Source organism: Hesperophylax consimilis, chromosome 24, assembly GCF_061612785.1.
Source record: "Hesperophylax consimilis isolate HC1 chromosome 24, BYU_Hcon_1.0, whole genome shotgun sequence".
NCBI classification, from domain to species: domain Eukaryota; kingdom Metazoa; phylum Arthropoda; class Insecta; order Trichoptera; family Limnephilidae; genus Hesperophylax; species Hesperophylax consimilis.
In genome coordinates, this window is record NC_142859.1 from 4,927,841 (window position 1) to 4,945,591 (window position 17,751).

Consider the following 17,751-nt stretch of genomic DNA (forward strand, 5'->3'; position numbering starts at 1 on the left):
TAAAAACCATAGCTTTTTGTTTTAATTTGACACACTTGACGTTATGGAGTCGTGTTTTTTTGAGTCATTACAATAACAAGTTCTCACATATTTACGATGATGCATCTTTGATACTTACCATATTTGAATACTATCATATCATATCACACTATCACTTCTTATCACGCTTCCTCAAACGTGAAACCAATGATATTAATTTGAAAGAATTTTCGGCCGTTATTTTAAAATAATGTTTTTTGTTCAAAATTTCTCTCTCATGCATTCCTTAAGATAAATATGATCACCCCATTAAAATGATTACGTTTATTAAAACATGTGGAAAATGTACAATTTTCGCAATAAATACAGAAGCGTTTGGTACGAGCAGTCATTTATTGGCAATATTCCTACTGTTCCTACAAAGTTTTTGCTGCCTATAGAAGTTGGACTCTACCTGAACAACTTAGGGGTCAAGGTGTTAACGTGTACCGTTGTCCTGTAGAATTTATACGTTATTTGTGCGGACTTCACTCGTCCCATACACGATAATTAAAGATACATTTTTCAATTCTGTTAACAATGGTGATATTTCATCAGAGCGATATATATTGAACATTTAAAAAATATTTTTTTTCATACCATTATTGATTATTTTGATTGATTACTGCTATGCGACTTAGTTCGTCGATTGAAATAAAAAAATGAGCAACCTATATATATGGGTTGCTCATTATTAAACCCATTATATGTTTACCAAACGGCACATTTTTTTAGTTTTTTGGTGTGATTTATTATGAAAATTATTATTTTTATAAAATTATTTTCCGTTTGACACACGAATAGACTAATGAACTGTCGCGTCCAGAAACCAACAAATTTAAATTTATTGAATATCACTAATTTGTTCGTTTTTGCTTGTCTAAATCATTTTATACCTCTATATTTTGGTCAAAGCAATCCTGTAATATGCGATGTGTTTGTAATAAACAATATCCAGCTTGTCAAACAAACTCTTTAAAATACAAATTAAATGGTTTAAGTCTCCCGCATAAGAAATAAGGATCAATCGAAGCTATTCATAAAAGCCTCAGAACTCATACATTGTACGCCTATACGGACTACTAAAAATTCCCAAAATAAAATTACCCATAATTGCAAGCGCCATTGTTTAACCCAAGTAAAAGCTTTCACAATAATACTGTTGAGAATAGTTTGGGGCTTGATGAAGTCTTCAAAATAACAGACGCATGGTTTTCGTTTTTACTGCACAAACTGCATTTTTAATTTATTTAATGTTACGAGATAACAATTATTTCCGACCCGGACAAAACACTTTTACAATTGGTCAATTGACCATAATGACTGCTTGTTACTATTTTTAGGAGAGGAAAAGTGAGAAATCCACTCGGCGAGGCTTTTTATAACCCAATCAAATAACACACACTGACAAGCTAATTATCAAAACAAAACACTGTCAAAGAAAAGCCAATTGGTAATTAAAACACCTGTTTTATCTATAGGCCCTAGTTTAAGATTACTGTGGATTCAAACTGAAGAATTGTGGATAAATGATTCTACAGATGATCTGACCAGTTAACATAAAAAATTAAAGTCATCAAGGAGATATTTATTAAGATTTATATTGTGTTAAGAGAAGATTCCTTGACGATGCTCTATGATTTATACGAGAAAACACATGATTTTTTGACACTTCCTCAAAACGGGATACTTTGCATTCCAGGATGTACTTTTTGAGCAGTTGAAAGGAACAAATATCTTCGCAACGTGCAGACAGGAGCGCTATTGTAAGGAGTTATATAAATAAGTGAAATACGCTTTCTCATTTTATTTTTACAATGTTACTAACAAAATTATCAGAATACAAAAGAAAAATCAATGATCTTTTGAGTCAAATAAGAACAAAATTTTCACTTTAGTCGGATGGAGTATTCGGGATGTGACAAAGTAAACATAGGTCAGATAGAACGAACCATCTCCAAAAAAATTCAGATCATTTTTGAACATGCGAACTCGGCCATCCGATCAAATTGGTAATAACCGAGTACTTAAGCCTCCGCATTCCGATTTTCTAATGTAAAAAAAATATCTTTTTAAAATCTTAAAAAATAATGTAAATGTTATTATTAAAGACTAGATGTACCCCACCATGCGTTGCTGTGACTCAGTCTGACTGTGCAGATGGAGAAAAAATAGCGCGTTTTTGCTTTTACATCCAACAGATGGCGCAGTTTTTCAAAGAGGGCATGTTTTTACCTGTCACAGGTGAAATCTATATATTATAAGTAATAACATAAGAATAACATCAGAACTGCCACTCTACAAATAATTCAACACTCCTCACACACAAATACTCAACCAGTCTTTAATTCTGACAAACACCAGCACAAAACACGATCACAAAATCAAATACATACATTTATCGTCATCTACGTACACGACTACATTTTGGAACTAACTCCTTACAATACATTGCACATAAGCAATACAACGCATTACCTAGTAATCTAAAACTTCCGGCAACGAACAAAAAAAATTGGCAAAAGCTCTTAAAAGCTATTTCCTCAGCAGTTTTATTAATGATTAACACAATCTTTCTTTGGAACTCCATAATACATCTGCGTTTATTTATTTCAATGTATTTATGTTGTCTTGTCCTTAATCTAATGTTGTCTTAAAAAATAATAAAATAAAAACCTATGCGTATTTGAATGCAACGCTGTGTCAAAATTTAAAAGCAATCTTTGAAGAACTTTCGAAGATTTAAAATTATGTAAAACATTTGCATTTTTATTTATATAGATAATTCCTATTTATTCGCCGTGTTGTACAAATAATTAATATTAATAGAAATTCCCCCCATAAAAAAATCAAAAAGTATGCTCCGAAAAATATATACAAAAAACTCATCTTGTTCTGTTATTTTAAAACGTCATTTAAAAAAAATCAAACTGTTTCAATGCTATTTTAGACTTTTTTTTAGATTTTGTTGCATTTTAAATATTGTCACATAAATATTTTGTGACAAGTTTAGTTCTTGCTTAATTGGGGTTATTTTGTCTATGGTGTTTTTTCTCAAACTCTGGCAATATTTTGAAGGAAGGAAGTACAGTTTTGTTTATGGTCACTTCCTCCCCGGCCTGCCTTGCCGGTGGGTCGGTGGATCCAGTCACTCTCCTTTAAAGGGGCTTCAATCTGAGTTAATCATGTGAATAGGAGTTATTATTTCTTTTAAAAAAGGCGCGGGGTGTTTATCCATTCACGAACAGTTCGTGTTTGTTATTATTTTAGTGGGGAATATGGAATCCCGCTTTTATTGAGTGTTGGCCGGTGGTCATGTCGGAGTGCTCGTGTTTCGGACTTGAAACCGAGATTGGTTTGGTCCTAGCTGTGGCTGGTTGTTCTTGGCGGAGTGTCCCCGTGTCGCAAGAGAACGGATTGCTGTCTTGGCTCCGTTGAAGAGTCTGGTCGACTACCACGTGCTGCAGGCCTGATGCCCCTGCAGGCGTCCATTGAAGGAGCTGCGTTCTCCCGCTGCCACTAAGAATACGGATTGCTGTCTTGGCTCCGTTGAAGAGTCTGGTCGACTACCACGTGCTGCAGGCCTGATGCCCCTGCAGGCGTCCATTGAAGGAGTTGCGTCCTCCTGCTTCCACCAAGGGAAGGATGTCCTGGCTTTCGACTCGGGTCCGTTCCCCGCTGCCGAGAGCAAGTCTTCGTTCGCCATCCGTTGTCGTTCTTTCGTTTCACGTTAAGTTAGTTTAGTTTGATTCAGGAGTCCATCGGGTATGTGCTTATATTTATTTCTATGGTTACAATGTTTATCATCTGTACTGCTTTGTTGTAACTCTTGATGTTTCAATATATTTTCCATTAAGAATTCATTCTTATTATTTATGATCACCCAACTTACTTGACAGGAAATTAATCCCACAATCATGAGATGAGATCTCTGCTCTACCGTTTTTGTAAACATTGGAATGTACCTACATTACATTTCACCATTTCATACATTACATTTGGCGCTCAACGTTTAAAATATTTCATTTTCGGTGCCGTATACTTTTTTCTGTCATGTCAGGTTGGATTTTCATTAATACTAGTTGATAATATTAAAATTAAATCGATGTGTGTGTACTTTACATTTATATACTTACATTTACATATTCTATTGTCTACTATTGTTTTTCTTGCTCGAGAATATCTAATTTCTAACATTATGACCTTTAATATTAATGTTATTCAATGTTATGTTCATGTATTCTCATACATAACCTATAATAATTATGTTGTTTGCATTTCCGAATGTCATCGTATTGCAAAGAACTTTTCATTGTTTGAGCATAGACAATCTATTACTGTTGAAGTTAGAAGTTTTCGAATGTTTGAGTAAATTAATTATTATTTTTTCTTAAAATATAATATTGATTGTCTATGATTCTCTTGTTGATCTATAAACAACTCTGGTTGTCAAAATTTTGAAGGTTAAACGTCAAACCTTGTTTCTTACCTGTCATACTGATTAATAATAACTTGATTAAACATCTTTGTTTATACGCAATACGAATTGAATAATGATTAGTAAAACCTTTCATTATTATTTGCTACAAAATATAGTTCGGTATATTCTGTATTATCATAATATGTAGTTTTGTTTACGTTCCTGGGTAAATACAAATTCCAACGTAAACACAATTTAAATCTCCTTTTGATACTTTCGAAATACTTTGTTACAAGTCATTCTTAAATAAATCATAATTATTGAAAGTAATATCAATGTAGTGTCAAACATAATATTATGTACTACGAACATCTGTCATTCTTAATTAAGTTGTTGTTGTTAATGTCATCTGACATTTGATACTAGTAATTACTACATTGTTTACAAACATTGACAACTGTTTTGAAGGATATTTAATCGAAATTAACGACGTGTTATTTCTATTAAAGAGCATCTTCTTCTTCTTTTTCAATTATTATAACAATTTGGATAATTGTTTTTTTTTATTAAATTACAATAAAGTAGTTGTCCTTGATTCTTAATTGTACTTGGAGTACTCGTATATCGTCGCTTGGCGGCACTGATTTATTTGGAGAATACGTTGGCGGCACTGTTTTGACGCGTATTAGTGTAAACAATTTCTACTTTTCGAGTTGACTTGTACAGGGGGTTTGGTATTTGATGTGTTATAAATGAATTATTATTTATATCTCATTATTACATTCTTTCGTTTCACGTTAAGTTAGTTTAGTTTGATTCAGGAGTCCATCGGGTATGTGCCTATATTTATTTCTATGGTTACAATGTTTATCATCTGTACTGCTTTGTTGTAACTCTTGATGTTTCAATATATTTTCCATTAAGAATTCATTCTTATTATTTATTATCACCCAACTTACTTGACAGGAAATTAATCCCACAATCATGAGATGAGATCTCTGCTCTACCGTTTTTGTAAACATTGTAATGTACCTACATTACATTTCACCATTTCATACATTACAATATGTCGTGTTTAAATGAGTATTTTCACAACAGCGGCTTACGCCTATTGATTAAAATCGTTTTATTTTATAAAAGTAAGCACTAACATCCGTATTTACAAATCTCCCTTTCAAAACGTCTACAGTAATCTTTCCTTTTTAACGCTTACTCCAGAGCCTCAATTTAAATCTCCCATTACTTTTAATTTGTACCTAACGAGCTGGGAAGGTCCAAAACTCACCGAACTCATTTAATTAAGGTGGCAATTGAAATCCAGTAAACAAAACACCAATTTTAATAAGGACAATGGGGATAATCTTAAATTTTCTAGTTATCCGTTGTTAGACGGCTGCATCAACATGAAACACGGAAAACCATATTAATAGGATTAAAAAATATATATTATTAATACTATTTAAAAATAATAATGCTTATAAATATATAAAAATAAATACAAGGAAATTAGTAGTATAATTTAACAACTCAAGGGTTTACAACCGACGATGTTGATGCTAAGCGTAAAATGCACCTTAATCCAACAGCCCTAAGAAATACTCTGGAAAACTGGGGGAATTTGAAAATAAAATTTTTAATTTATTTGAAAAACTATATATAAATAAATAAATATATGAATGAATGAATAAATAAATAAATATATTAGCAATATTTTTAATAAGGTAGTTTTCTTCGTGCATATATAAGTATATATGGGAATCTTCTGTGGCAAAGGCATGCCAAAGTAACCGCCGACAGCGCATCTTGGTGGACGAGAACAGAATCGTTCTAAAATTTAGCACCTACCTATTCATTTTTAATTAGGAATTTTTTTTTTTTTTTTTTATTCTTCCGATTTTATTGTCCGGGTTAAATCTTCCCCATAGGAAAAACTAAACCCTTCCACTCACTTTTCCACAAATGATCAGCTAGTCAATTAACACTATGCAAGTGCGTTATATAAGCAAAATAAATACAAAACAATACAAGAACAACATTTCTTAACAACATCAACAAGATATCAAAATTTTAAAATAATTCACCGACTCCAGATATTTTCATATCAGAGGGTTTGGCTCGGTAAAACTTCTAACAGGGCCTATAAATCCTACTGATCCCTCAACATAAATATTAAAAAAAAATTTCGTTATCCTACATGTATTCAAAATGACCGACTTTTGCATCTTTATATATAAATTTTTAATGAGAGAGCTAGGTATAATGCCAGTAGCCGAAATAACGAATGGTAATATTTTTATAGTCTGAGAATGCCAAATTCTTTTTATTTCATTTCTAAATCTGTATATTTTCTTATTTTTTCATTAACAGATTATTGAATATTACAGGAATTTGGAATAGCGATATCAATTATATAAGTTATTTTTTTAATTTTGTCATGTAAAACTATATCGGGTCTATTATGACTAATCGTTCGGTCATATTTTTCGTTTTTATTTTTTTATTTTATTTTTTTTTTAAACTTCCGATTTAGTTGTCCGGGTTAAATCTTCCCCAAAGGAAAAACTTAACCCTTCCACTCACTTTTCCACAAATGATCATCTAGTCAATCAACATTATGTAAGTGCATTATATAAGCAAAATAAATACAAAACAATACAAGAACAACACGTCAACTCACCAGAGATCAAATGGGAAAATAATTCACCGACTCCAGATATTTTCATATCAGAGGGTTCGGCTCGGTAGAACTTCTAACAGGGCTTATAAATCCTACTGATCCCTCAACATAAATATTTAAAAAATCTTTTGTTATCCTACATGTATTCAAAATGACCGACTTTTGCATCTTTATATATAATTTTTTTGATAGATCTAATACGCCTAAATTTTTAATTAGAGAGCTAGGTATAATGCCAGTAGCCGAAATAACGAATGGTAATATTTTTATAGTCTGAGAATGTCAAATTCTTTTTATTTCATTTCCTAAATCTGTGTATTTTCTTATTTTTTCACTAACAGATTTTTGAATATTACAGGAATTTTGAATAAATAAATAAATATATTAGCAATATTTTTAATAAGGTAGTTTTTTCGATATAATTTTTATTGTTTCGTTTATTAATATTATTAATAAGTTGCAAAATAAAATTTATTTTATGAACGTCATTTAACCGTCAAGTAACCAAAGAACCGCATGTGGCTTGTGAACTGCAATTTACCACCACTGATCTAGAAGAAGAATGATTGAAAATGGATAGAGGAAGACACGCAACTTCTGTTGAGATATTTGGGCTACAGCCCCACAGACTACTGTATAAAGAGTAAATCATGACCTTATGATAGCCAACCTTCAATAAGAGAGAGAACTAGAACAAGAAGACAATAATTCAAAAGGTCAAAGCCAAAATGATTTTAAAAGCATCTTTTTAATATTATTTAAGAAGGTTTTAGTGGTGAAATTTGACTGCTTATGTTTTTCAAACCTTGATCTATTTAGTATTTTTAACAGATTAGTTACGTCTGTACAAAAACGTAATAAAACCCATAGTTAATAAATAGTAAATTAATGTTCACGACCTCTGGAGCTCAAAATTAACACTTTGCCGGAGAGGTCGTCATGAAAATAACGCAAAGATAATATTATTTTATTTCTAATTAGAAAATACAAAATGTGGTAAGGTTTTTCTATGTGCTATCTAATAAAAGTCTATTATAGATACACGAAATTTAATTTTGAAAACAAACATATAAAATATTACTCGTATTATCAAACCTTAAGAAGTATAGGACATCTGAATCATCTGAGCGAATAACAAAATAAAAGAAATCTAAAAAATCGCGTATTTACGGGTTTTAAAGTACCGGAAGTACATTATCCCATATTATTAGTACAAAATCTAAAAGAACCTCATAAAATCCTACTGTCCCTTTACTCCTGACGTAAATATGGTCTCAAAGTGAAAAATACCACAAAAACTGTGCTAAAAAGAAGAAAAAGTTCAACCACTAAAAACACTCATAGTTTTTTCTACCTTTTTTTTAACCGAAAGCTTTCGCTTTCGAGAGATAAATACAGACCATGTTCAATGCTGCGACTACCAACTACCCTCCAACTTTACAAGTAATGCTTTGAAGAATTGTGTAATAGTTTTTTTTGCGCTAACTCTGTTTGTTTGCTTACATCGTGGACCACAGAACGGACACACTTTACAAACTTTTTTAAAGTTTTCAACAAAGCTTTCTCAGTGTTATCTACATATTAACAATAAATACACCATACCATTATATACACGTACATCTGGATTACGAAACTATGTTTCATTATTACGCATTTTCTCAGTACTTGAATGAGATAAGGGTTGAATTAAAAATTTATAGCCAATGCTTTGTGGTTTTTTTAGAAGTGACAATATAGTAAACCTCATTTGATTTGTGTTTTCTAAAACTGCAATATTTTTACAATTTGTCAATGTTCGGTTTATCTTCACAATTGAATTTATTCAAAATATCTTACTTAAGCGTACGTAATATAAAAAACGGAAGATTTGGGGTGTAGATAATCTCAGTATTACCATGGTGAAAGACCACTCTTCGAATCGAAGCGTTGCTTTAAATGGCTTTAAACGTTAACACCGTATTTGATGACCAGATCTGAACAGCAAAATACTTATCTTTACCATTTTCATCCCCTCCCCACTCCTTTCAGCTCCACAACATACTGAAACTTGGGGTTGTCATAGTGTCAATGGCTACGCTCAGCTTGGAGCACTTTATATGTTTTACAGCAATAACAATGATATTAAAATATCAGAATTTAACTACGTTGACATGGGTGAATACTCGTCAATTTGGGAGGCGGTTTTGGGTACCACCGCCCCGGGAACCACTTATTGGATAACCAACACCTCCACCATATGTTACCCCAAGTGGCTCGCTACGTTCGGTGATTTATCAGGGGTGCCCGGGTTCATTGGGTGAGGAGTGTTCAAGATGCGCCTGCCTACTACTGGTTTAGAAAGACCGTTTGACCTCCCCAACTGGTCTCTCGACCGATCGCCTAGGGATACGTTCATTATATGTCTGTCACTCCTGGAGATACTGATCCCTAGATTCTTACCTAACCCTCATACCTTTTACCTTTCCAGAACTTCTTTTCCTTAAAAAAGACCCTCCGCACAACTTCCCAAAAGATGACAAAGGCCCTGTGGAAAATTACTTTCCTCAGAGCCTCTCGTGTGGGGTTAGTGTAAAAAAAATCAGAAACAGTGGTATAAATTAGATGACGCCAGAGCTCATTCTGTTGTTTCAGAAGAAACAGACTTTCAGCTGTAAAATAAAAATAGCGATAATTTAAAAATATGTATTCAGATCTCTAGCAGGTACTTCATAATGTTCTCGCTCCCTGAAGGAAGCTGAGCGACCTCAGTACGCAAACACCAACGACCCTTTTTCTGTTCGTCGTTCTCAACGACCCACAAATTTGTAAAACGTTTGAATAAATGAAACCTCGGCCAGGTACCACGGGTAGAACCACACACAGCCTTTGTGGGGGAACAAGCGACTCGTAAGGTACTGCATTTTTAATGCGGTTAATTCCGTGTTGGGGCTTTTGCGGTGTCATTAATGTGCGAAAATACTGGCCCGAATTAAAAGCGTGCTGGAGATTTCGATAGACGAGCTTTATTTTAAGTGTTTTGACAGGCATTTTGTTACCATACATTTTGTTATTTGTTACATTTTGTTACTTATTTAATTTTGTTGCTTGTTACATTTTGTTACTTTTTGTGACTTGTAACATATTTTTTTACTTGTTACATTTCGTTACTTGTTACATATTTTTTTCTTGTTACATTTCGTTACTTGTTACATTTTGTTACTTGTTACATTTTATTAATTGTTACATTTTTTTGCTTGTCATATTTTGTAACTTGTTACATTTTGTTACTTATTACTTTATGGTACTTGATATATTTTTATACTTGTGACATTTTGTTACTTGTTTATGTGTGGCTATTTTGCACGATTTTACTTAACTTTGCTGCTTTGAGCAAAAGATAATGAATTAATTGGCGTTTGTTTTGAATCTGAATGGAGTGAGAAAGAAGGCAAGATGGAGAAGAGGAAAGTTGGAAAAACCTGACTATTCTGATCTGGTCAACAAAAACGGCTAAAGCCATATAAAGAAAATAATGATCTAAATGATGAGGATTCTCAGAGTATCTACTGGATACTCTGGAATATGCCGTAAAAGTATCCTTTAATATTTTACTTAAATTAATTGTGAAATAACAAAAATCATTTAAATTAAACGTTACCTATCTAAAACCCCTGATATTACGTTATGTAACCTTACGTTACGTTATGTTACGAAGGTTACGGTTAAGTTACGTTAACGGAGGTTGTCAAAATAATAAAAACATTCACTTCAGAGTAAATCAAGTAAATCTCAACTTTCATACAGAATGTAAGCAAAAAATTCAGTTTTATGAAGCGGGTTGTCAACACGTAAAATATTCTACCCTTTAAATAATTATCACATTTGCACGCAATATTAACAAAAAATTTAAAATGACACGATTTATTTACATTAAAATTTTTTTCTTATGACAATTTAATGATAATTACACTACACGTTCTCGGTCTGTTACTCTATTTTACTACACACAAACATACAAAAATATAGTATAATACATACATAAACATGCTGTTCTTTGTTGTTGCGTGCTACGAAATAAGGAGAATGAATGGAAATATCAAAGCAAACGTAATCTGCGCAATCATTTTGTTATCCGTCATTATTCGTGTTTTTTCTTCAAAAATACATGATTGATGAAGTGTCAATGAAGGTGGACGTTGTGTTGTTGATTTGTACTGACAACGGATCTATACCAAATTAATAAATAATGATTCATGGAACCGTTCTTTGTTAAAATAATAATATGCCGATCATCGGATCGAGTGCAATACGGAAATCATGTATTTATTAAATAAAACGATGTCAACTTCGTATTCGAATTTACAGCACCTAGGTTGATGGTTGATATCCTGGTGAGTAGGAAGTTGATTTAACAGTCGGAGAGTTAGAGTTCGATATACACAGCGGGTAATACAATATTTTCAGAAGAAGTTAAGCTCATTGCACATGTTGGACATAATAAAAATAAGAATTTCGATTTTTTGTTTTCTGTGTCTATGTGTAGCTTGGGTAGCGCTCTAGTACTCCCTATCTCCTTCCCCTCCCCACTAAATTCCGCCTCACCACATACCCCATTTGGGAATGCCATAGTATCACTGGCTTCAGACGGTTGGAACAAAAAAAAAACACCTGGGATTTGCATGGATTTTCAAAATTGTAATTGTCTGAACAATTTAGAAAAGCGGTCAAATAAGTACCGATATTATATTATTTTAATTAATCATTATAATTAATTAATCGTTATATTTCTTTATTTGAAATTTGTACTTTTTTGTTTTTCAAGTTTACTAACGGTGTTTATATTGATCATTCAAAATGTAAAGGGTAAATTTCTGATAGTTTTTTAAAAGGCGGTGACCCTCAGGTAAACATTGTTTAAGAGGAAGCTACAAACCAAAAATGTGTATATTCTTAGTATACCTTATATTGTAGTCATTAAATTGTTTGAGAAACGGAGTATAGAAACGTTTGATTTCAAGAACAAAACTTGTATTTATTTCTTTTTTTTTTTAAACATACAACAGACGATGTTTGCACTCCCATGAGTTATCAAACTCATTAAGGGATCGCCAATTGGTAGTTTTGAAATAGAAGAGTAAAAAAATAAAAAAACAGTTTTGTACAGAAAAATTAGACCCAACCCAACCCAATGTGCATACACAATGTATGAAGAAAACATTTCACAGAAGCAACATACAGACACAACATATGAAGAATCACTTTACAGATATTTCAAAAAAAAAATTATCTTATAAAGCTTTATGAATTATTATAATCACTCATTTTTATTTATGTACTGTTGGTGTCAAAAAGTTAAAAAAGTATCCCCGATGATGGACTATAGAAATGCATTAAAACAAAATCAGGAAAATACATTAAAAAGTAAAAAGTACGGGCTCAAAAATAAACAGACCTAATACAAGATGTTTTACATTCAAAATAAATGAAAAGATTAAAAAAGCCCATCATCTCTGGATGTACAATGTTTGGTTTTTGGAGATAATTAGGACGGCTATCAGAACAGAATATTTGTACCTACTTATGACTTGTTTTACAAATAACATTTGAAAACATAGGATTTCAATATATCGTTTCGAGATTTGTTAGAGGCATATACCTGTCTTAATTCTTCAGGCAATTTGTTATAGTTAGTGTAGGCAATATATTCTAATGATTTCAGTCCGAACTTTGTTGAGTGTATTTTTGATATATGTAGTTTGTTGTGTTGTCGTGTATTATATTGGTGAACATCGTTGTTATAGTTCAGTTTTATATTTGTGTGGGTGTTACACTGAATAATATTTAAAATGTAAATAATTTTACAAGAAAGCAAAAAAGTTATTCAAGTGAAACTGTCACAGATAATCTTAGCTATAATACTGTCTCTCGACCGGCAAGCCGAAGGTCGCGGGATCAAATCCAGGCGTGCGCAATTTGATTAATTTGAGTTTTTTCTCTAATTACTCATTTTCAATAATATGCAGAATATTTGCTGAACGTTCTATAGTGGAAGGTACTCTCAGTATCGCCCTGGTGTAATACCACCATTCAGAATCGAAAATTTGCTTGAAATGGCTTAAGACTTGTTTCGTGACCAGATCTGAATAGCTAGGTACTCCCCACAATCTTCAGCCTTACAACATAACCCGATTGAGGATGCCATAGTCTCATTGGCTCTAGACGGTTGGGAGCAGTTGAGACTCTTGTGTGGTATTCACATAAAAAAACATTGCATGAACCTGACAACCCCAGCATCTGTAGGCTTTACCAAAGTGCAAATTAAATCCGATTATTTTATCACATTACGTTCGCCAAGTTTTTATCGATAGACGTTTGTCAAAAAACACTATTAATGATTGAAAATGAACATAGATGAAATGAAATTATCTTTATTGGCTCAATTATCTAATATTTCTTTTTGTGACACATAAATTACGTCAGATTATTTCAGAAACCGCATTGTCCAATCTTGTCATTGACAAAGCAATGAAACTCAACCAATTTAACTGGAAAAACGGTCTCTCCCTGTACCATCAAGCCTTTGAACCTTGGAGAAAAATATTATTTCTCCAACCTTTGAACAGGGGAACAAAGAACGAAAAATGATTATCTTATTATTGTTCCATTTTAAAAATATTGAGAAATATAACAACGTAAAATATATATTACTTCCGCACTCCTATTACAGTTCTTTTTCATTTAAACTTACACATTTCAGTGAATCGAGCATACTTGTTGATGAATTGAATTAATGTTTTCTTAGAAATAAAATCACTCGAACTTTCTTCTTTGATAATTCATTTTGTTACAAGAGTCGCAATATTGTACGCGAATCAGTGTGTGGTTTTATTTTAGACTGTAATTAATATTGAGACATTTATTGAGGTAGCCGTGGTTAAGAGTTAGAATTTGAAAGTATTCTGACTTGCCCATTGTCTTTTCAATCGATATTATGGACTTGAGAGACGCTGCACAAGCTTCCGTAATAGACGCGAAGAAACATGTTTACTTTATGTCACTGATGTAGGTACTTTAAACTGTCAAACATGGAGAGATAATTGGGTAACAGGTTGGTAGAGGGAATGTAGAAACGCGTGTTAAAGGTATATCCGTAATATAGTTGCGTCAACAGTTACAAGAATAGTTGTCTAAACACAATCATATTTCTCATTGTATGTCCAGATCAAATATTTAGAACACGGTTCTCAACGGAGAATGTCGAATAATATCTTTACGATGTATCTTTTTAATATAAAAATATTCTTCCAAATTAACCAAAAACTTTTCTCTTGTTTCAGATCGGCGATCACCGGTTGAACTGGATTTATCAGTGAAATTTCAGTAGAGTGTTAAAAATACAGTTGTCACGATTTAAAACTATTAATGAATTTGAACAGTGTTAATATAAGTGTTACATGATGTGCCCATGTTACATAGTTAAAATGTCACAACTTACGTAGTGATTAGTAGTTTTTTCTACAAACTACGTCAAAATGTGTTTGGCTTCTTTAAGAGTAATAAAAACAGTTTGTGTATTTCCGTGTAGTTAAACCACAGTTTAAAAGTTTTTTTTATTGTAAGTGTAACATTTTGTGAGCTGTGAAATTGAAAGAAAAGTCTCAAATATGCCTAAGCGTCCTGCTGATAGGTCACTTCTGGTACTTTTCCTAGTGCTGCTCTCTTTTATGGTGGTGGTGACGTCACATCCCGATAATAGTAAGTAAATTTTTAAAATTTTATTTAATTTATTGAATATTACATTTTTATTTAAATTTAATTCAAAAGAATTGAAAACAAATCATATTAAATCAATGACAAATAGAAGGAAACAGTAAATTCTAAATAAGTTCGAAGATGCTTTTAGTGTACCAACCTATCTATCTTTCCGTCCCCAAGGATATGAAAAAATATTCCCACGTGAACTAATATGAATACTAAAAAGTTCGACAGACGGTAAAATTCAGTTCCTCAGAAAAATTCAATAAAGTTTTCAAGAACCATAAAATTTCCAGTACACAATATTTTTTTAATGTCATTTTTTGTAATGTTCACTTATAATTTTTTCAATACATTTTTTTTTCATATCTAAAATTTATCATCGCACTATCGGGGTTTTTTTGTGGTATTATACCGTTTTATGCTACCTCCTTCACCAGTCAATGTTTCGGACAGCGTCCATCAATTATTGTGTCAAGTAAATTACACATCTGCCCTGATGATGGAGACAATTATGTTGTCCGATACTTTTGACCGTGAAAATCACAAAATAAATCTTTGTCATAGTAAAAGAAATGATTTTAGTACCTATTATAAAAAATATATTTCGACAACCTTAAATATAGGAAGTTTCCTGTTATTTTAATGACAATCTTGCATGTTCATTTGTTGTTTTCATTCACCCGTAAAACGTGTTCAAGTAAATTATTATTTTAAAAGTGGACATTTTCAATTAGATTTAGCACTTATCCCCCATTTAGTATTCATATTTTACGAAATAACAACAACTTTTAACTTTTATTGATATTTGATGCACGGGGCATAATTTTTCTTTTATTATTTATAAAGAATGTATTTAATATGTAATTTATGTTATAAATATGTGTATTGTAAATGGACTCATAATCCACTCACAAAATGTTAAATGACAAAAAAAAATTACAAAAAAAACATCCAAGTATGGATGGAAAAAATCAATTGAAGGTGTTATTCGTGCATGTGGTGAGGCTAAATTCATTGCTTACAGGCAATCGCGTGCCTGTCGGAGGGAAGCATTGAAAGTGTTAGATTGAACAATGATTTAATTAGACGGTTTACTATCACAAAAGGTGCCAAGTAAGGCTGTTATAATGCAGCGGTAACCTTTTTGTACTGCGATAGTAATTGTATGCAAGAATAAAAAATCTTTTATTTTTTTAATTTGAAAATTTGATCGCTTAAAAACATTTAAGATGCTTTAATTAAATACTGCAAGAAGAACACATATTGGCCTTTCACATAAATCAACAATTTTTTGGATAAATCATCTCATAAGACCAGAAAAAATAAAGTAGGTATCATGCACATAAAAACTACTTTAAATTTCTAAATATTCGATTTACAACCCAGTTTCCTTTACAGTTATATTTTATACTATAAAAAATTAAGTAATTTAGAAAATGCTTGTGAAAAATTAAAATATTTGTGCCCGAATTTTGCAAAAAAAAAAAAAACAAATCCCTTTTTGCTGTATTTTTCTTGCATTAATTAACACCGGCGGCCGTTGCGGGATTTGAAACTTTATCACCAAATACATAAGTTACTGTTAGCAGCCCAATTCCAAATTTTTAACGACGCGTCGCGTCGCGACGTAGTAATTTTAAATATATGTCTTTGAAATTGATGTTCTTAGTACCTACGTAAATATTAAAGAGTATTTACATAGTTAAAAAACTACTATATACAAACTATCAATGTATCAACATTGCAATCTTATATTACAGTATAATAGAAAACATGTGAAATTTTTTTTTTGTTGAGCATTATTTAGTTTCTTAATTTTAACGTGTATTTGGCCCTGATGATTTTAAAATCATAACACAACTGCCTATTCAGCAAAAAATAATAAATTTAACAGAGTGAGATGTAAGCCATCGAAAATTTTGGAATATGAAGTTTATTTATTTATGTCTATTCTTTAATACACATTTTACAAATGGTAACAGGGGTTTATATTGTAGTACAGAGAAAAAAGTACAGAAAAAAGGTATAAAAAAAAAGAACATAGGTTGATATAGGTAAAACTGTGTGTGGGTGATATTGTATGTTACGTGAACACCTCACTAGGAGAACCTGTGCTGAGGTGTTAACGTGTTTGTGATTAAATGTGACATGTATTTATGTGTTATAGTAGAAAGTTATTTATTTTTTTCACAGACATATATTGAAACATGAAAACACACATTTGTGAGTGTATGTATTTAAAGTACATACATACACAATTTGTAGTGTAGTGAGTGTATGTATTTTTGGATAATTCTTGAAGAACGTGTATAATATTTAATTTTACTTATCATATTTTGGTTATGTTTGGTTTGGAATTATAATCTTTTGAATAAAGTGAATATCTTGATTTTTTATCCAGACTACGATAGGTTTTTTGACAAAGTTTTGACAATGTATTTGTAGTCATTAATTGTTTCAAAGTAATGGGCATACTGTTAAAAAGTTTGGTTGCGTAGTATTGAAAGTGTCTTTGTCCGTATGTGGTGTGTGTTATCGGAATGTTCAGTGTTTTATTTGTTGATGACCTGGTTTTTATTATGGCTTTTTGTTGATTTGTAATATGAAGATTATTATGAATGAGATGTAGGAGAGCAGTTTTGGCGTAAAGTTGTCTTATTGACATGACGTCTAGAGTTTATGTTTAGTTTATGTCATATGTTTATTGTAGATAGACATACAGTCTGTAATATACAAAAAAATGGTTGCTTATCCTTTTTGTATGGTAGATATTTATGTTTACAACAATAACAATTTAGGGATGGTAAGGAGACGAATGAAAATGATGTGTTGTATCAAAGCATTTATTGAGGTCAGTGTAGTTGTAGAGATGACTCCGATCCGAAGCTTGACTCTGAAG

At 31.8% G+C, this 17,751-nt stretch overlaps 1 protein-coding gene across 1 annotated transcript in view; it reads left to right on the forward strand.

The window, feature by feature from the left end:
- Positions 1 to 14,439: 14,439 nt before the first annotated feature.
- The window catches only part of LOC149411833 (uncharacterized), a 179,093-nt gene continuing 175,781 nt past the window's right edge, over positions 14,440 to 17,751 (forward strand). The window contains exon 1 of the mRNA XM_089646461.1: positions 14,440 to 14,849. Within this exon, the coding sequence (XP_089502587.1) occupies positions 14,759 to 14,849 (91 nt within the window). The 5' untranslated portion in view covers positions 14,440 to 14,758. The remainder of the gene's footprint in view (positions 14,850 to 17,751) is intronic.